General features: G+C 45.8%; 1 protein-coding gene across 2 annotated transcripts in view; it reads left to right on the top strand.

Moving 5' to 3' along the window:
• Galnt17 (polypeptide N-acetylgalactosaminyltransferase 17) overlaps positions 1–21,505 on the top strand; it is a 508,402-nt gene that overhangs the window by 467,992 nt on the left and 18,905 nt on the right. For both annotated transcript variants that reach the window (XM_004630407.2, XM_023714399.1), the window contains 3 exons: positions 784–969; positions 4,378–4,515; positions 11,169–11,264. In XM_004630407.2, coding sequence (XP_004630464.1) covers positions 784–969; positions 4,378–4,515; positions 11,169–11,264 — 420 coding nt within the window. The remainder of the gene's footprint in view (positions 1–783; positions 970–4,377; positions 4,516–11,168; positions 11,265–21,505) is intronic.

Here is a 21,505-nt window from a genome sequence, read left to right as displayed (position 1 = left end):
TTCTTCTTCTTCTTCTTCTTCTTCTTCTTCTTCTTCTTCTTCTTCTTCTTCTTCTTCTTCTTCTTCTTCTTCTTCCTCTTCCTCTTCCTCTTCTTCCCTACACACAAAGAATGCCAAGCCCCACATCTTTGGGCTGCTGTATTTCTCAAAAGTGAGCCTAATTTCCACCTTCCACCTGAATACAGTATTCCAGTAGGAGCAAGTGCTGCCTCCTGTTCATGATGACACTGGATCAGATTCTTCCAGAAGGATCAACACTAGTGCCCTTAAATCACCAATGTAAAGCCCGTTAGCAGTGCAAACCTGGACCAGTGTGCATACCTTGTATTGATATGAATACAGAAGGGCTTGTGTTTAGCATGAATTTCTGTGTTTAGTTGGCATGGCATAGTTTCATCCAGGAAAGAAGTTTTGCCAGTGCCAGTTGTACATTATTAACTAGACACTTAGGTTTGTGAGGCTTTCCTTCCCAGAGTCGGTCTTTATAGCCTGAGCTACTGTATCTATAGTAATGCTCCCAAACCTTCTTTTCTATGAGTTTTAGTCAGATTAAAGTGTGCCACTATAACAAACCAACCTAGAGATAGATAGATAGATAGATAGATAGATAGATAGATAGATAGATAGACAGACAGACAGACAGACAGACAGACAGACAGACAGACAGACAGACAGATTTCTCATTCATGGTAAGTTGACTTCATTGTTGCCTTTGGGCCTAGGAGAGGGCAGTGGTCTCTGGGAATCTCTCATGCCAGGATGATGAATTCTCTCTGTCTCCAGGTGTGGCTTTGCGGGGGCAGCATGGAGGTCCTCCCTTGTTCACGTGTGGCCCACATTGAGCGGAAGAAAAAGCCATACAATAGCAACATCGGCTTCTATACCAAGAGGAATGCTCTCCGGGTTGCTGAGGTCTGGATGGATGACTACAAATCTCACGTGTACATTGCGTGGAACCTGCCGCTTGAGGTAGGACTTGGCACCCAAGAACTGCAGACTTTACTGTCTGGCTGGCTGCAGATCCATTTATTTTTAAATTCACTTCATTTTAAAACTTGTATTTATTTAGTTTCGTGGTGCTGGGGACCCCAAGGCCTTTGCTCTGCACTGCAACCACAGTCCTTTATAATTTTTATTTTACTTATTTATTTATTTTTATTTTTATTTATTTATTTTTTAATGTATTTAGTACAGGATCTGGCTATGCAGCTTGAATGTTCAGCCTCCCCAGTGCTGGAATTACAGGCATGTACCACCATGCCCAGTCTTGGTGGCCAGCTCAGTGTGCCCGGGGTTGGGGTTGGCATGGCATGTGGTGCCAGGGATGGAACCCCAGTCCCTGCTCTTGCCTAGGCGGACTCTTAGTCCACTGAGATATCTTGCCAGCTCTCCTTTTTTATTTCTTATTTCTTATTTCTAATTTGAATCAGTCTTATTAGGTCACTAACTTGCCTTAGCTGGGCTCTGACTTGCCATGCTCCTGCCTCAGCCTCCCAGACTCCTAGAATGAAAGTCAGAGGCCATCAGGCCTGGCCACAGGCTGTTTTAATAAACTGATATTTCTTTGCTAGATGGATGCTCACTGTTCAGTTCTGAATGCATTTTGGGAGGTTCATGGATACAGCTTTAGATCCCTTACTCTACATTGGGTCAAGTAGAGCAAAGCCTCAAATCTGTTTACAAGGATTAGAAGGATTTCACTCTGGTATTTCTAGCTTTATTATATTAATGTGATATTGTATTGGGAAGATTCTAGCTAAGGCTTCTGACACCAGCCTTTCATGGGCTCTCCCTGCATAGCCTCTCACAGAGCTGCCTGCCCCACTGCAGGCTGGGTCTCCTGTCTCCCCACCTACCCTCCCTTCACATCCTGCTCAGAATAGGCCAGGGAACACCCCATGTGGCTGCAACCTTGAGGGGTCACACAGTCATTGTGCTTGGCTTGGAACCCATCTCTTTTGCTTATTATTAAGGAGATCTTGGCCAAGTCCACTCACAATCTCTGTGGCTTGGAGGTCTCAGCTATAAAATGGAGACAAGGTCCTCCTTCCTAGGGTGACCATGAGAATTGAATGAGCTGGTACATGTGACATGTTCAGAGCAGACCCTGGCACAGCTTGCATTGTCTGTCATCCTGCATAGTGCACTGGGGTGACCTGCCCTCTCAGCCCAGCTGGGCTGTCTCCTCAGCCAGAACACCTGCAGGTGTCTGAGCTTTGCTGCAAGAGATTTTCCTGGGATGGCTGCTCACCAGCAGACAGCAGCCCCTGTGTTTCAGGAGGCTAGATCCCAGAACAGTGGAGATGTGGCAGAAGGTGTGAAAGATTTATGAGTATAGAGGATAAAAATGGAGCACATGTACCACTGTTGTTACAGCTTTTGAAATACATCCTAAAGAACTTAAAGTTCTTTCATAGCACATAAAGCTGTTGAACTACAAGTGCTTTTACACCTTCCTATTATGTAAATATAGGTAACATTTGCTGAGCACTTACTGTGTCTCAAGCACGCAGTTCCTTGTTTAATTCTCATAACAACTTCATGATGGAGGAGTCTACCCCCTCATTTCCCTCCTCTAAAATTATGGATTCTTGATATTTACTTTACAGGGCTCCTTTGAAAATAAAATGAAGCTTAAGATAGAGCTTATCAAATATTAAATGCTCAATAAAAACTCCCTGGGCATGAGACTACTCTGATGTCTGTCTTATAGATGGGAAACTGAGGGTCTGAGAGCTTAAAGCCACTTGCTTCAGGTCCTTCACACAGCACATGGGCAGGAGTATGAAGTGTCCTCCTCATGAGCCCCTCCCAGACCCCTGTGGAGTCAGCAGAGTCATCTCATTATGATTCCTTTTCGGTAGAGGTTGAGTCAATGACCTGGAAAGGCAGTGTGGCTTATGTCATAGGAGCTGAACTTCTGACTCTAGCCCAGTGCTCTCTGCATCCCAGAGATCCCCCTTATCCTTGGGTGTGTGTGTGGTGTGTGTGTGTGTGTGTGTGTGTGTGTGTGTGTGTCCAAAGACAGTGTGAGAACCTCAAATCTGGAGATGGTACCAAACTCAGCACAAGTCAAACATCCTAGAGCTGCATCCAGATATTCAGTGAGTTTGGATTCACTTCTATGAAAGCAGAGTGAATTATCCATTAGGACATCACCGCGATGTCCACAGCAGGGAACTCAACCAAGGGTTCGTGCAAGTGTCCCTAAACCTGAAAAGCATCCTAAATCTGAAACACCGCTCATCCCCAGTATTTCAGATAAGGCTTACTCAATCTGTTTTCTGTTTCTTCTGGCAAATACCTATCTGTGATGATGCTTTGTTTACAAATTAGACACGGATGAGATGGATAATTATGAAATAAAATAGGGCTATTTTAACAATATCCTGTGATAGAAGTTATTTAAACTTAGACCTTGTTTATTTCTGGAATTTTCCATCCAATATTTTTGGGCTCTGGTCAGTTTTGAATAACTAAAACCCCAGAAAGCAAAACCCCAGGAAAAAGGAGACATCAGAGTGAGTGGTACCAAGCGTGCTTCCCCCAAGTTCCCATTTTCAAAAATATTCAGGCAAAGAGTTAAAAAATCACAGTTCAGGTTTCCTTCTGAATTTTATTCAGCTTGGCATGTGCAGGAATTTCTTTTCTTTTCAAAAACTCACAATTTGGCTGCTGAGGAAAGCTTAATGGAATAATTTGAACTCTCAACCTCACCCCCTGGACGTCGCCCGGCAGCCCCTACATCCAAGGGAGAATCCGCTCCCTTTGCGCGCTGCCATCTTGTGGCTGAGCCCACAGAGTCGTATTTCAGGTACTTTATTTCTCCCTGTCAGCACACAGCAGCCCATTACAGGTTCATTTCTGTAAAAGCAGAGTGAATTATTCATTAGAACATCATTACAAGCTTTGCAATGGAAAATTATTTTCCCTTTCGCATATAATGAACTTCACAGAGAGCCAACAAAGAGGGGGAAATGCGTGCGTGTAGAAACGAAGGGCAGGGAGAGGAGGTTGGAGGCACTGATTTTTTTTTGTCTTGGTCAAATCACTCCTCTAATCCTTAGCACTGCCCACTACCGAGGACATGTGGAAGGGAAGGAGCTAGAGATGGAGGCCTTCAACACAAGGGTCTTGGGAAATCTTTGCCCAGAATGACAGAGGCGGTGACTAATCTGAGGACACTATCCTGCAGGGTCTGGGCTGTGTGCAGGAAAAAGTGATTCCCATACCACAGGTCTAGGGGATTCAAGCCTGCCTCTTTGGGTGATCTTCTCAATAAGTCCCTAAGGTTAGGACCTCTAGAAGAGACCCTGCCTGTTTCTGCTCCACCTGGAGCCCCACATTCACGGATGTCTGTTGCTTCTCTGCTTCCAGAATCCAGGGATTGACATAGGGGATGTCTCTGAAAGAAGAGCACTAAGGAAAAGTCTGAAATGTAAGAATTTCCAGTGGTACCTGGACCACGTCTACCCGGAAATGAGAAGATACAATAATACCATCGCATATGGGGAGGTGAGACCATGCCTGCTATACCTGAAATTGCTGTGCAAATGATGTGGGCTGTGCAGTGGGGGAAATAGAGCCAATCAGCTTTTATATCCATCCACCCATCCACCAGTACACTCACCCATCCATCCATCCATCCTTCCATCCACCTATCACCCATCCACCAATGCACTCACTCATCCACCCACCCACCCACTCACTTATCTACCTAGCCATCCATCCATCTACCACCCACTCACCCATCCATCCATCTATTCTCCATACACCCATCCACCACCCATCCACCCACCCATCCACCCATCCATCTCTCTACCCACCCATCCATGTAACTACCCAGTGAAGAAGTCTCTCTGGATAGCAAGAGTGTGGTGAACAAAAGGCAATGGCAACCTTGATGAGTTTGTTGGAGGAATTTGGAAATTGAAAATTCCTCTAGGAACTACTGTAAGTGGAGACACTGAGCAGGAAGCTGAGCAAAAAGAGAAGCAGTAAGTAGCATCCTCTTCAGCCCCATGCCATGACCAACACCACTGAATATCAGAGAAAGCAGAAAAGAATCTTCTCAGATTTCCTAAGATGAGATCAATCTCACTTTTCATTATAAATGAATTAATTTTCCCTTATTACAAACACCATGACCATGCATTTTAGAAAATTTTGCAAATAATGATAATAATAGCAATGAACAATTATTGAATATTTTCAAGGGGCTGGCCAGGCACAGTTTCTGAGCACCTTTCACATACATATTCATTTCACCTTCACCTTATGAGATAGTAGTGTCATTTCCATTTTATTGATAAGAATGCAGCAACTTAAAGAAATTGTATGACTTATCTAAGGTCACAGAGCTTATAATTCATGAAGCCAGGATTGAATGCAGGCATTTTGACACCAGAGGTAATGTTTGTATTTTGATATATTGTATTCTTTACTGTGTATATTGGTGCACATTTTTACTAAAAATTTGAAATTTTATTCAATATATGTAGTATATGTTTCTGTGTCACGATGGCTTGTCCCATACACTGTCAATGGCAGCATAGGGTTCTGTTTTGCATACACTGTGCTTTGTTTGAGGATTTAGACATTTTTGTGAATTCCATTTTGACAAAACCCTACATACATCCTTGTATATAAATACTGCTGCATCTGCCTCATTGCTTCCTTTGGGTGACTGGAGGTGACATCGATAACACCCAGACAGGACAAGGAGCAGGGAACCCAGTGTTCTTGCCATAGCAGGAATGTAGGCTTGCTCCACACTCTGGCCAGCTCCACAACTTGTAGGCCTCCCTAGCGATGATCAGGATTAAGTGCAACAAGCTTCCTTTAATATCATACTTATGTTTTCCTCCAACTATGAATTTTCCTACTCTTTTCCTGATGCTCTTGACAGAAAGTGAAACACAGGTTAATCATCAGTGTGGGGATAGGAGGCCAACCTTCTTGAGCTGGATGCTTTCTTCTGGCGGGGACAGTGTCTAGAATAGGCAGGGAAGAAGTCTGAAGCCAGCCCACTGGATTGAAATCCTGTGGGCTGTTATCAGCTGTGTGGCCCCTCTGGGCTTCTGTTCCTTCCTCTGCAAAGTGGGAGAGATCAAGGCGCCTGCTGCCGAGGGTTACTGGGAGGAAAACTCACTACACTGTGCTGAGTTCTGAGGTCAGTTCCTGGCACGCAGCAGCAGTTATTGGGAAGTCTGAGCTGAGTTGTCTTTTCTTCTTCAAACTAAAGCATGTATTATTATTTTTTGGCTATCAAAGTAAGATCAGATGTAGAAGAGGCATCAAAAATGATAGGCTGTGAATGGATTATTCCTAAGACAATTGGGTAAATTGCCCAGCTCTTTGGGAAAGAAATCAATTTAGATTCTTACAGCTCATCATATATGAAACTATGTCTCAAATGGACTGCGGCATCAAATGAAAGAAAAAAATAGGGAAGTAGAGATGAATCTGATCTTCAGAGTGACAAAGACTTTCTAAGAATGGAAGTGGTGAAAGGAAACAGATAATAGATCTGAACTCATAAATAGTGAAATAATCTATACATCAACTGAATAGGGCAGTTATAGGTCAGACCAGAAATACATACAAAGCCTGTGGGGGGAATGAATAATATTCATGTAGAGTGAGCTTTGCAAAGTGATTTAAATTAAAATTTTTTAGTTTCAATAATAACATAAAATCCTCCCAAAGAAAAATGGATAAAATACAAGGAAGCCTAGTGACATAGAGAAATACAAATGGTTGGAAAACACCTGAAGGTTTTTGATTCATTTCATAATCAGAGGAGCTAAAATAAGTTTTTAAATATATTGAGGTAGCTGTTTTCCAACCTAACAAATGAATAAAGATTTAGTGTTTGGAATGAATGTTCCCACTTTGCTGTCAAGGTCTTGGTAAAATGAAAAATCACGTATCCTCCGGTGAGAATACAAATTGAAACAAGCTTTGTAAAAAGCAATTTGAACCACGTGTATTAAAAAGCTTAATGATAGTCATACTTTCTTCTCCGCTCTTATCCCACAAAAATAACCTGAAATAGGGACGTATGCGTGAGAGCAAAATTGTTCATCTGAGTGATTTTATTTTTTGGAGCAAAAATTTGTTCATTTAACTTGAAGATTAGTTTAAGATAATATATTCTCAGCTTTAACGACTTCACAGCCATTCCAAATGGTGTGTACAAAATTTTCCTAATATGAGAAAAATATTGATCCTATAATGCTGAGGAAGAAGAAGCCAGGATGATAAAACTAGATTAGCTGCTAGGTTAGATTGGGAGCAAGAGAGTAACATGGGAAAATAAAGATGGTAGTTAGAGATAGAGATGGTAGTTAGAGATGGTAGTTAGAGTAGTTGCCTTGGGGAAGGGAGCTATGGGGATTTTTTGGCAAGGGTAACATTTTCACTGTTTCGTTACGGTTTTGTAATTAGAAGAAAAGTCATTGTTAAAAATCACATTAAAAATAAGAACAAGCTGAACAGTAGCTGGGGCAGCTTCGCGGTCAGTGCACCGCACAACTCCGAAGGGGCCGTTCACCTCAGCCGCAGCCACAGCGATGCCCTTGGAGCACCAGTGGGCTGGAGAGGGCAGAGGCCATGGCCTGCTACCCATAAAGGGCGAGCTTTCCCTCCAGCAAAGTTTTCTATGTGTAAACAAGAAGTGCAAGCCACACATGCTAAGGAATACACAGAGATGAAAACAGAACCTTCCAAATCCCAATTCCTAGATGTAACCACAAGGAACATTTTACAACATTTGCTTCTGTTATTCCTTCTTTGCTTGCTAAGCTTAGCATTGTACTTAAATTATATTTTGGATGGACATCAGCATTAAGTGAAAGTAATTTTTATGATATTCATAAAATTCAGTTCTGTAATACAATTTACCTTTTTTTGTTTATTCCATACCCAGAACCCAGTATGGTGGAAAGGGAGGATGACCCTTCGAGGCATGCTTAATTCCCACCCCCATTTACATAGCTAATCAAGGCCTCAGCCTTTGCATTTCTGCCCCTCTCCATTGGCTCTGTCTTAGTCACTTTTCAGTTGCTATAATAAAATCCCAGAGACTATGATTTACAAAGAACGAAGGTTTGCTCTGGCACCTGGTTCTAAAGGTTGGAAAACCCCTGGTTCTGAGTCCCAGCCAGTGACATCCTGTTTGATCAGAACTTGACTGAGGAAATCAAATGTGTGGCTTCAGTTTCTTTGCCTCTTATTACAAAGTCCCCAGGGCCACCATGGGCCCCATCCCTGGTGTCATTGAGCCCTTATGGCTTCCTAAAGGCCCTACCTCCAAATACTACTCAGATGTGAGTTTGTGGGGGGAAGGTCAGGTTGCCCACCCTTGAAAGTTGGGGGACACACCCAAAATCTAGGAGCTGGAGTGACATATATTTTCTAAAGAAATAGGAACAAACTGGGCTCTATAGCACACCCCTGTAATCACAGCTCTTAGGGAGGCTGAGGCAGGAGAACTGCAAGTTTGAGGCCAGCCCGTTTCAAAATGCAAACTTTTCCAACGACAGAGAAGTAGCTCAATGTGAAGGCCCTCAGTTCAGTCACAAGCACTGGAAGGAATAAAAATGAAAGGTAGTTGCTTTGCATCCTGACTCTGCCCTGGACCTTGGGCTACCTTTCCTCTCACAGAAACCCTTCCTGTGAGGAAAGACTCAGGGCCATCAGCTCCTCTAGGAGAAGCCTGTGGTCATCTCCTCTTGCCCTTGGGACCTGAGCTGCTGGGCTCCATGCCACCTCCTCGCCTTTCATCCTTTACCCTGATTTACATGAAATACATGCACTGCATATAAAACAACATACATGAATTCCTTGTGGGCAACACTTGGTGGAAAAGATAGGCCAGCATCAGTTATTACTTGCATGGCGTTTTTGTTTTGTTTTGTTTTACTCCTGTTACTGGGGATGGAACCCAGAGCCATTGTACTGAACCACAACCCCAGACTGTTCGTTTGTTTGTTTGTTTGGAGACAGGGTCTCACTGTTCTGCTAATTTGCCCAGGCTGGGCTTGAACTTGAGATCCTCTTGCCTTAGACTCCTCAAGACTGTAATTAACAGGCATGCACCTCCACACCCGGCTCTACTGGTCGGCTCAGGGGTCCTGTCTTAGCAGTCACCGCAAGCCTCAGGCTCTGTGCCAGCCCTGTTCTGGGTACCGCATACCGCCCTCCCTATGCTGTCCCTGGAGACTGCCACCTACTTAGGCCATGGACTATTGTGTTCACCACTGTGATTGTTAAACTTAACACAGTGCCAGGCATGCACAAATGCTCACTAAATATTTCTTAAATCACTGAATGATAGATGTAATTGCATTATACATTAGAAATTAAATTTAAAAGTCCAGCAGTCTGCAATCATTATGTGGAACAAAATATACCATAAAACCACTGCCATCCTTAATATATAAAGAGCCTTTACAAATGTATAATGAAACCAGGGCCAGTGGGGAGACAGACAAATCCCAAAAAGGGAAGTGATTGCCAAACATAAAGCAGCCGATATGTTATTAACAGCAAATTTATAGAAACAACTATCTTTCTTCACCTCTTAAATATAATGTTTTCAAATATCAAGGCTCAGGATGGGTCAGTACAGACCAGACATGCCTTGTGGGTGGGACTAAGAATTTCTTCAGAGCTTCGAGGTGAACACCTCATTTGAGGAACATTAAGCTATTCATAGCTTTTGACCCTGAAACCAAAGCTCTGAGGTTCTATTTCTTTCCTTAAGGAAATCTGAAATGTAAAAAGTCTTTCACCATTTCATTGTTCAAAAATTGGATAAAAAAATAACTTGTAGGAAAGGACTATGAACAATCATTTTCTTCCGCATGTTCCAAGGGTGTCTCACAAAGATAATGTCGCTTTGATAACTTAAGAAAACAATTTTATTTATTTATTTATTTATTTATTTATTTATTTATTTATTGTATTTTAGGGAAGGGTCTGCAGGATGTTCAGGGTCTCACTCTTAGATCAGACTCAGAGTGACCCACCTGTGTCCAGCCTCCCAAGAGCTGGGATTACAGGCATGCGCCATCACGCCCAGTCTCAATTGCCATCTCAGTGTGCCCCAGGGGCAGAGCTGGCACAGGAGGCCCAGGGATAGAACCCCCAGCCCCTGCACCTGCTTATGGGTGCTTTAATTCACTGAACTATTTGGCCAGCCCAAGAAAACAATTTTTAAATCAATTAAAAATCTACTCCGTTGTCTGAGCCTGGATATAGCTTGGGGGCACAGAGTGGAGTGTCCCTTTTCCTTTCATCTCGATTTATTCCTGGTTAAATTGGTAACCATGAGAGATGAGCGCTGGAGGGGCTGAGGTGGAAGAGATGCCACTGGTACCTTCTCTCTGGGCACCATGACGGCCGGGTCATAGGCCAGATGGTTTTGCTACAGAATTACAGTGGACCTGGAAGTCCAGGCTGGGCTGCTGCACAGCCCCAAAGCTACAGCCCAGGCTTTAGTGCTGTTGTCATGGTGATTTTGTTTCCCCCATAGATACATTCTAGACCTGTGTGGTGGTGCCTGGCACAACATAGGAACTCAATAATTTAAAAAAAATGCTTTGTGGTACTGGGGGTTGAACCCAGGACCTTCACAGTGGGCCAGGGTGGGCTCCAACCTGCAGTCCTCCCGCCCCCGCCTCCTGGGGTCCAGAGATTATAGCTGTGTGCCACCATGCCCAACTCTGTAAATATTTTTTGATGTATCAGAAAGTGTTTCTGGGGCTTGTTTTCTTTTGAGGGATCATTTTTGTGCTTCCCTGTAAGTAATGCCCTGCATACTTTGATTCCCATGCAGGGTTACTAAACCAGAGTTGGTGCCAAAGGCCACTAACAGTGTTTTCACCCATCTGTCCCCACCCTGATTCCTTCTGAAATACCTTTCAACCTGAGGTGTAGGTGATTAGTGTACCAGTATCTGTGAGATCCCTGAGATCTTCTATACTCAGTAATAGACAGCAGGTAAAAGTGATCAGATCACCGGCTTTGCTCTGGTCCTTTCTTGGGGGCTGTGTGACTGTCCTATCATGAAGCAGGAAGTGGGGTATGTTGGGACAGTGGACTGGGAGGTGGTGTGTCTACCAGATTGGCTCTGATGGATGGCGCTTGATCTGTTCCTGCAGCTTCGCAACAACAAGGCAAAAGATGTCTGCCTGGACCAAGGGCCGCTGGAGAACCACACAGCCATCCTATACCCGTGCCACGGCTGGGGACCGCAGGTAAGAGCACATCCCTGACCAGGAAGGGAGCAAAGCGCCAGCCTGCAGGGCCTTGTGAGACTTCTGGAAACTTCCATTGCCCTCTACTTTGCTGGTTCTTATCTGTTCCAGACTCTAAGAAGGTGGGAGCTTTCTGGTAGCTTCTCCTAAAACATCGGGGAAATGATTCAATAAGAGGTTGTATCTGCCAATATGAAGAAGATCAATGTGCATTTTGTGTTAAAAAGAAAATGTGAATACACAGCAGATCTGATTGCTAATATGCGAGGCTACACTGTTTGTTGTCTTTACAATCAAATGCACCTGCTTCCCGCTCAGAAGAAATAATAAGCAGATTTCCGCTGCAGAGCGGGTACCAGGTCCTCCCTGGAAGAGCGTCAGTTAGGTGGTTAGCGTGGCCCGGACTCCAAGTGCTGGTTTAAGAATAAAGTGCTTTCTGAAAAGCAGGGAAGGCGTTCAGGTGCATTTTAGAGAACAGGCAAGGTTGTGTGCAAAGGGAGACACAATCAGCAAGTGGAGCTCAAGCCCTGATGAGCGCATTTTCTTTGCCTCCTTAGTGCTAGCCAGCTAGCCGGCTGTGTGTGTGGGGGGGGGGGGAGAGAGAGATTAGCAGAAAGTCTGTAAGAGGAGGAGAAATCACACTCCAAAATAGCACTCAATTGGGCATTCATAAAAATTTAAAACAAGACGATGTCAACCGGCAATCAAAAAAAAAAAAAAGGGAAAATGTTCACATTGCATCCCCAGGAGCCCTGGGCAGTTGGTTCTAAGTCAGCCTCGCTTTTTTTTTTTTTCCTCTCAATCTCTGTCTGTAAAAGAAAGAAGCCCTGGGAGCTCTGTCCGTCTTACTCCTGGTCTATGAACACATGTGGAAATGCAGTCCTGCGATCACACACACACAGCCCCATGCACATAGGTACACACACACACACACACATGCACACGCACACACACGCATGCATACAGGCTCTTGGATGTCCTGAGTTCATAATATCCTGCCATCTCATTGAGTCCCTTCACTGTCACTGCACGTAACTGGGTTCTGATCTGCATCCTCCTTCCCAGGGCCAGTGAGCAGCACCAGGCAGGTCACTGGACAAATCCAAGACCATTGGGGCAGCCTGGGGAGGTAGGCAGGAAGGGTGAGGAAACTGAGGCAGGGAGCAGGGAGTACCTGTGAGCAAAGCAAGCTAAACACCAGGCTCTCCAGCCCAGCCAGCACATTCTAACTTGAAGTCAAATCCACATCACTGATGCTTATTTGTGGATCCCCAGCCCTTCTGCCCCCCGTCAGCCCCGAGTGCAGACGAGGAGGGCTGGAGCTATGGCTCTCCCTGAAGCTTGCCATTGGGAATTGGGGCTTAGCAAAAAAGACTAAATTGACCGAAGAATTTGGTGTGTGTCTTCATCCCTCCTTCAGTCAGGCAACAAGCACGTCTGTCTTGCTCGCCTACCGAAGATACTTTGCCCAGGTGTGCAAATGTAACTGATGAGATACAGCCTTGTGCCCAGGTGCTTTCCACTAGAAGGAATGAGATAAGGCAGAGGGCAGCAAATGTACAACTTGGTCAGTGTGGCCCTGATAGCTGGGCACAGGGAGGTGGAAGGCGACCTGGTTTGGCTGGCACTTACAGTACCAGAGGAAGTAGTACCCGAGAAGCAGAGCTGGAGAGGCAGGCACTGCAGGTTCTGAGCATGCTGCCCCACACAGCTGGGCTCTCCACCACAGTGACCAAGAGACTCATGGGAAACCCCACACCTGGGACACCCCAACAGCTTCTGCCACCTGAGACTGAATTTCCAACAAGCTCCTGAGTGACGCTGGGATGAGGAGTAGGCATTCAGAAGCCAGGGATATGGGTGTAGTGGTTAGACCGGACACAGCCATTCCTGAGGGAATGGTCTAAGGCATGGAGTCCTGGAAGAAGCTAGAGGAAAGGAGGATGGTGCACCTCACAGAGTTGCAGCCAGGATGGTGGGGAGAGGGCTGGAGGCCAGCATACTGGGGTGGGAGAACTGAAATGGGACATGGGCAGGAGGCAGGGCCAGCGCACTCTGCATGTTCCTGAAATGCCCACGGCCTCTATGCAGGCAGCAGGCGCTGGTGCTGAGCCTGGGGGTTCACACCTGGGGATCCCTGGGCGCACCCCACCATCACCCAGGCAATGACAGAACTAGTGCTTAGGAGAATACATGACTCCCTGGCCTCTTTTCCCATTTCTCACAGAAAAAAAAATGGGACAAGCTCTTATTAACAGTGGCCTGAGAAGCATGACCCCTCTGAGACACTGGCAGAACCCAGCGTGGCATGAGCAAAGGGTGGAGATAACGCCACAAATGTGCCCTGAAGACCTGAAGGCTTCCCCACATTGCTCTGAGCTGTTGCTGTTCACTTTGGGTGGTTCAGGGGAAGGTTTCCTAAGCCACGCAGGGAGCTTTCCCTGAATCTGGAGACCAGGACCTGAATTCAGCTGCAAGTCCATGCAGCGTGCCTCCCCTAGAGTCCCTGCTTACCAGAACACCCGCCGTCACTCTCTGAGGCCCACAGCTGCAAACCCTCCACGTGTCTGGAAAGATCCTCGTGAACTTGACCGAGCTTGCCCGCCTCTCCAGAGCTTTTATCTTTCATGTTTCCTTGACCCTGGAGTCCTTGCTCAAGGTGTCTGCTAAGCAAATCAGACAAGACACCCAGCGTGTGTGTAATGGTTCAGGGGTGGAACCCAGGACCTTCTCACTGAGCTATATCCTCAGTCCTGTCTCATTTTTCACTTTTTGAAATTTAAAGCCTGTGTCTCACTGAGTCACTAACTTACCTAACCTGGCCTCTAACTGGCCATCCTCCTGCCTTAGCCTTCTCTAGTACTGGGGCTTACTACCCTGCACCACCACCATGCCTGGGTCAGAGGTACAAATTTAATGAACATCTTCACCTTGAAGATGGCCAGTTACTTTATGGGTCCTCTGTCAGGCAGGAGTCAGACTTCAAGTTTCTTTGCCTGCTGGCATTCATAGCACAGTACCAGGGTCTTTCTTGGGAAGTAATTAGAATTCCTCTTTCCCCAATTCCATGTGCATCCAAATCCTGCCAGTCCATGGCTTCTGCAACAACAGGCCAGATTAGTCTGCTCCTGGCTGAACACCTCTACGTGGGCCCTGATTACTTCCCCTGAGCAGACTGTGTTAAGCAAATGTGCTGCTGTGTTCTGTCCTGTCACCTGTCCTGCATGACAGTTCTTCATCCTTGTTGCATGGTCTCTCAGCTGCCAGGCTGTGCCCCCACCCACCTAATAAGACCACCCCTCCAGCCCAAGCCCAGGTCCCTGGAAGAGCAGGCAGCCGACCCCCACTGTGCCCTCACCCTGGCATCTTGTGCTCCAGCTCCTGGAATGCTGTGGGCCAACAGATGCAATCCGAACCCCTCTAACCAGATAGCTTCCAGCAGAAGGGATTGGTGTTCCACGGACATTGTTAGCTTAATTAATGGAGTCTATGTTGTAATTTATTATCAAGCAGCAATTAAACAGAGATAAAATAGGCACTGAGGAGGGTAATTTCCTGTCTTGCAGCATGTGTTTGTCAACAAGATGGAAATGGTTCCCAGCTACTTGGAGAGCCAGCGTACTCTAAAGTGTCTGTCACCAGCTAGCTCATTATGGCCAGTTTCATTTTGTTACTAATTTGAATTAGACAAACAGCCACTTCTTTCTGGAACCTCAGTTTTAGTTAAAAATTGGGCATTGGGGACACAGCAGCAAGCATCCTTGGTGTCACTAGAACTCACTTAGGACTTCCCCATCCCAGTGCAAGTCTCTCACCCCCCTGGGGTCACCTTCAGGCTGGGTTCTCAAGATGGAGCAGCTGTAGAAAAGCCCAATAGTAGATTGATCAGCCATGGAGGAGTGGAGGCGACTTCCTCTGCCAGCCCCTTCTGCTGCCTCTGTCTGCCTCACCTCTTAGCCTTGCGCTCCCTCCCCCCACTGCCCCGCCGCACACACACACCTGCTGATTTCCTTGAAGGACAAAGATACTGTCAGAAAGAGGTCAGCAGCCAGGCCTCGAGGTGCAAACCTGTAATTCCAATGCCCTGGAAGGTTGAGGCAGGAGGATTGCAACTGGCTCTTTAGTAAGGCCTTCTCTCAATAAAAGTAGGGTTGGGGGATATGGCCCAGTGTGAAGATCCTAGGTTCAATCCCCAGCACAGGCTGAAAGAAAAGAAAAAGAAAAAGAGGATGGAAGGAGAAATAAAAAAGGAGGGAGGAACAAGAGAGAAGGGCAATGAAAGAAGAAAAGGAAAAGGAAAGAGATTGGGAACATCAGTAAATCCAGGCTTCCAGTTCCGGCCTCTGGGCTGCTGTCCGAGGTCCTGACAGCACCGGCTATGGCAATTTCGCCTCAAGTCCTGAATTCTGACCCCTGCTTATTGTTTTGTTTTGTTTTGTTTTGTTTTGTTTTGTTTTGGGTTTTTTTTGTTTTTGTTTTTTTCTACATAATTTTATTGAGAAACAAATAGCAATGAGACAGTTTCAAATCAAATCGGTAGGACAGTTTCAATAATTAACACATTGCATACTCTCTTCCTAGTGGTAATTTGCTGTACAAGATGCGGACATGATATCGTATTTACAAACACTATTAGAACAAATCCCTCTATTCATTAAGAGAATATAACTATATATCTATCCTAACCATTTTGAATACACAGATACAAAATGGACATTCATCTGTATCCTCTTTTTTGTTTAGTTCCGTCATTTGAATATTATAGGAGTGTGAACTCAGCAAAATATTCTAAAAGAGTCCAGTAGTCCATAATAGTATTGGGTCTTCCACTTGACTGGCAATGTCAGAAATTATTGACCTGAGTCCCCTACAGCTCAACATAACACCATGGTTTTACTTCTTATACTTCATTTTTATACTTTTCTGCTGGATGGTTAAGACTAAGATAAAGCAAGACCTATGCGACAAAAGTTGTAGCTTTTGGATCTGATAAGGTCAGTGAAATCTGCTCAGGATTTATCCTGAGACCCTGTACCTCAGATTGTAGATCCTTTGATACCTGTTCCATGTTATGCCTAAGATGTTTGATACTCAGATAGTGAGGTTAAGCTTAAGAGTCTAGGTTGTATGATAATAACAATAAGCTTGTCTTCTGGATGGTTAACAACCTAAGTTTACAGACCAAAAATTAGAGAAAAAGGAGGGCCACAAGGAAAGCCAACATTTTGACCCTAGCCTTCCAAGGTCAATTAAGACTTAGGACATATGAGAACTTTTACTGGAACGACATGTAACTCAGTTGTATCCCAACTTTTCTGATCAAGAAGATTATGGGGCCAAAGAGGAAAGTGATTGATGATGTAGAATGTGTCTAAGGAGAGTCACATGGAGAGAAAACATTCTCTCAGGTTTTCACAGACAGCAAATTGGTCAAGCAATGGCCATGATTCATCCACATGGCTGACCCCTGCTTATGTCAGAGCACTGTAGCCTGGGCTGGGCTGAGACAGGGAACAGAGCAAGCAGCAATCAAACCAATACCTGGTCCTAAGGACATGTTTAGTCCTCCTGGCTGCTGCGTCTTTGCCCTCCCATTGCCTTTTTGTTGAAAAGAACATTGAAATTCAGGTGGCGCCATGCCATCTCACAAATGGAAGTCCCTTTTGGGACCCCAAGCCCTGGAATGTCTGCTGTGAGGTCAGGGAAAGTCTTTAAGTGTCCTCCATCACAGAAAGGAACAGAGGAAAGACACAAACAGAGGCATGGCTTTCATTAGGAGTATAAGAACTGGGGTGCAGGGGAGGAGGGCCAGGGTCAACAAACCATGGCAGAGACATTGAGGCTGGTGCCCAGAGCGGCATCAGGGGTCCTGCATTTCAGGACGGGGGGGCTGGGCTTCCTCCTTAGCATCTCAGGAGCTGCACATCAGGAACTTCTTACAGACGCAGGCTCCTGGCCCAACCCAAGAGCCACAGAACATGAGGCCTGGGATCTGCATGATAAATGTCTCGAGGACCTTTTCTTCTTCGCCAGCAACTATTTATTGAACATCCATGACAGACAAGGCTATGGGTTAGGATTTGCTGCTAATTATGATATGGAACATCCCAGTTTTATGCTTAGTTGAAGTCTTAAAAAAAGAAGTGTAATCTCAGCGTTTTTGTATGCTTGATTTTCTTTAATATTTTGTGATAAAAATTACTGTGTAATTTTGAAATATGTTTTGCTTCATGTGTTTGTGCTGAGGTGAGGTCTTGCTGTGTCATCCATGCCAGCCTCAAACTCCGGGGCTCAAGGTATCCTCCCACCTCAGCTTCTCCAGCAGCGGGGACTACAGGCACTCACCACCATGCCTGGCTTTAGTTTTGCATATTTTGACAAACACATATGATCAAATGACCACACTTCATTCAAGATATAGAATGATCCTATCACCCCCAAGTACCCCTGAATCTCTTTACAGTTCATCCCTCCAGCCACCTCATATGCTTTTTATTGCAGTAGTGGGGATTGAGCCCAAGGTCTTCACACTGAGGTACATCCCCAGATCTCCAGCCCTTTTCATTCTTATTTTTGAACAAGGCCTTATTAAGCCACAGAGTTGGCCAGTTTTGGTGCCAACTTGCAGCCCTCCTGCTTCAGCCTTCCAGAGCACAGTATATAGGCATGCACTGCCATGCTCTGTCTTCCTGTTGGGCAGAGGACTGGTTTAGCTGCAAGTGTTCCTGGGAGTCACCTCTGAGCACACAGCAGACTTCAGGGCAGACTGAGATGGCCTGAACTGAGGATCGCTGCTGCTCAGTGGCACTTTCCATGGACAAAATAGGACATTCATTGAGCACACAGGAACCAGCCATCAGTCATAATTGGGGTGTGTGTGTGTGTGTGTGTGTGTGTGTGTGTGTGTGTGTGTGTGTTGTATGTGAGGGCAATATTGGAGGTTGAATCTGAGGCCTTCACACAGAGCTACATCCCTGCCCCTTCTTTACTTGTTACTTATTTTTTGAGACAAGGTCTCGCTAGCTTGCCTAGGCTGACTGAACTTGTGAATCTCCTGCCTCCGCCTCCTGAGCCACTGAGAGGTGCACAGTGCACCACTGGGCCAGGCTCATGGGGGTGCTCTTTAAGGAGGTGTGCACAGTGGAGAGTGATTGGGCTACATGTCCATTTGGGGGTGTCGAGCTTCATGCTGAGGACTTCCCTGAGTGATCTGGAAGCGGGCCACGGTGCTCTTTCCTCCCTCCCTGCATTCCCTCTTCCTTCCTTCCTGAGAGGCCCCCTTCACTCCCTCAGCTAGTGCGTCACCAGGAAGACAGATGGGAGTTCTTTTATCCCATAATTAAATTTAATCTGATCTTGGACTCATTCTCTGATGGCTTCATCTTTTAAGTGATACATCATCCAAACACCTTGTCATGATGATGCATGGTGCCAATAAGGCACCAGTGTCCCCGCTGGAGTGACAGGGCTCCAGCAAGTCATTCGCGTGTGGAAGCAGAGGCAGACAGGATGGCACTGGCAGGCCCTTGGCTCCCAAACCTAAGTGGGTAAATGTTGAGGTGCAGGGGACCACAGGCAGCAGCCCTGGGAGAACACAGACGCTAACACTCAAGGGAAGACGTTTTCACCCCCAGAAAACAGGCGTAGCACTCTGGGAACAGCCCTCCCGCTTGGCAAGAAGCCAGCCCATTCCTGGGAAGCATGATGAGGTCAAATCAGGGAACAGAGGCGTCCCTGAGGCACTAGTCCTGCAAATGCTGAGGACACCAATGGCACACACAACAGCAGGGCAAGCTGGAAAGCAGAGAACAGAAACGGGTGTGGCGCCGCGCATCTGGAATTCAGCACCGCGGAGGTTCTCTGCCACTCATTTCCACTTCCCAGCTCTCACCCAGTAGTTTTTAGAAACCTCCCCCTGCCATTCTGGAGCAACATTTATGGATTTATTTTGCCTTGCTGCAGGTAGTGAGGATATTAAGACCTTTTTTTTTTTTTTTTTTTTTTTTTTTTTTTTTTTTTTTGCTATTGTTCCTCTGACTCATCCTCTCTCAAAATATTCAAGAATTCAGATTTTATTACCTAAGAGTGTCAGCTCCTGTCTCTGTCCGGCCCTCTTGGGTGTCTTTCCTGCCCACCAGCTTGCAGGAGGCCTCCAGGCAGTGCAGCTCCTGCTCTTTGGCTTCCTGGGGCTGTCCCGAGATTGGGGGAGCCCGGCTGCTGCCCCAGCACCTGCTCCTCTCTGTGCTGTTCCCCATCCTCAGTGCCCTTCCTGGTTACCTCTGGCAAGGGCTCTCCTGGCCCACATCCAGGGCTGGGGCTTCTGGGTTTCCTCAGGGCCCCAGGCAACCATGAGCCTGTATTTGATCTCCCCTAAGGAGGATCCGAGCTTATGAAGAGATGGCGGCGCTGTGTCTCTCGTGCCAGACGCCTGCGTGAGCTCTGCTTTCCAGGAAGTTGCAATTACAATCACAAATTGCTTTCTGGTACAGAAGCTCAATGAATAGTTGTGTATCTCCTTAGTAGATTTTGCTTCTGAAGCAGAAAGGGATTCAGAAGGATTTTTGTGTTCTGGTTAAGCTAGCAACTCGGGACAAACAGGAGATAGAGATGTTAAGTTCAACAGCCAAGTTAATGAAAATCATTGCTAGTCATTTTATTTCTTGTCCTTTTGACTAACGGAACAACAGCAGAGTGTATGGAAAATCGAAATTTAAATCAGCCACAATCCTTCCACCCTAAAAAACCTATTTTTTTAATGGAGCCTTATTTTCATCCCCTTTTGTTGTGAGAAGTACATTTATTTCCTAAGCTGTTTTCATATCACTGAATTAATAGAAAATAGCATTGCTGTTTCTAAAGGACAAGAGTGAGAAGGAAACACGTCCTGATGGGGTTGTATTCAGTGACACACACTGAGATCCAGTGGAGCACATGCACAAAATCTGAGTACCAGGCACTCTGGGAGGCTGAGGCAGGAAGACACTAAGTTCAAGCCCAACCTGGACAATTTGACAACTGAGACCCTGTCTCAAAAATGGAAAGTAAGGGATAGGGTTGTAGTTTAGTCCAAAGACGTTAGGTTCAAGTACCACAAATAGTTATACTAACAACAATAATAATGATGGTCACCATCACTACCACCACCATCACCACTACCATCACCATCACCACCACCACTACCACCATCACCACCATCACCACCACCACCACCACCATCACTACCATCACCATCACCACCACCACCACCACCACCACCACCACCATCAATAACCCTCATCCCCTGATAGCTCAGGTCACAGATTTTTTTTTTATTTCTCTTTGGAGAAGTGATATCTGTTAAGTGATTGCTTGGCTTGAAATTGAGAGGGTCCAAGATCATGGCCATTCAGTGCAATGTGGACCATGAATAGGTTAGGACTGGTAGAGTTTAAGGCACTGGTAAGTGAGGCTGGAGCCTGGGGAGCCTGGGTCCCACCAGCTGAGGCCAGAGGAAGCCAAATGTGAGCAGCACCATGCAGACTGGCTTGGCAGTTGGGGGCAGGTTACCTGCTACGTTCGAGAGAACTCGCAGGACTCCACTCCTTCCTGGGCAGCCATGTATGTTAACTTGGTTACCCAAAGGTGTGAAATCCTTCTTCATGTTGCTCTGAGACATGGAGTCAATGTCTCCTTCCTTGCTAGGAGGTCACAGTGCTACACTGCTTGGCTACTTCACAGCTTCTTTCCTGTGTGCCAGAGCTCAGTGTCCTAGGGCATAGGACATCCTTTAAAAGACTCCCATCAATTAACTAGGCTGTATGTTTCTGTTCCCCAAAGGCTTGATAAGTAAAATTCCCACAGGGCCTGAGCCGGATTTGGCCACAAACAGGAAAGGAGGTTTCACCATGTGGACACAAGGCCAGCCAATCCAGAACCTCTATCATTGTCATATTATGCTTTTTCGGGGGAGTAAGACTACTAATTAATCCACTCTCCAGGTTATCTAGGAGCTGGCCAAGGCCAACCAGGCTTGTGAAGGCCTTTGATTGATCCATGAATCTTAATGAAACCAAAACTTAGTAAACAACACTTTCCATACATCCTGCAACAGTAAGTGCTTCTGTGACAATGCTGAGATGCTTTCTGTGTCATCTTGTGCCCAGGAGGAGTTGTGAATCACACTGTAGGTCAACCTTATTCCATAGACCTCAATGTGTACTTCAAAAAGAGCACTCTTTATAAGAGAAAGGTTTGTGGGTAAT

This window comes from Octodon degus, unplaced genomic scaffold, assembly GCF_000260255.1.
Source record: "Octodon degus isolate 3935 unplaced genomic scaffold, OctDeg1.0 scaffold00035, whole genome shotgun sequence".
Lineage (NCBI taxonomy): Eukaryota > Metazoa > Chordata > Mammalia > Rodentia > Octodontidae > Octodon > Octodon degus.
Note: the sequence above shows the minus strand (reverse complement) of the source record. Positions and strands in the feature narration are given on the sequence as shown.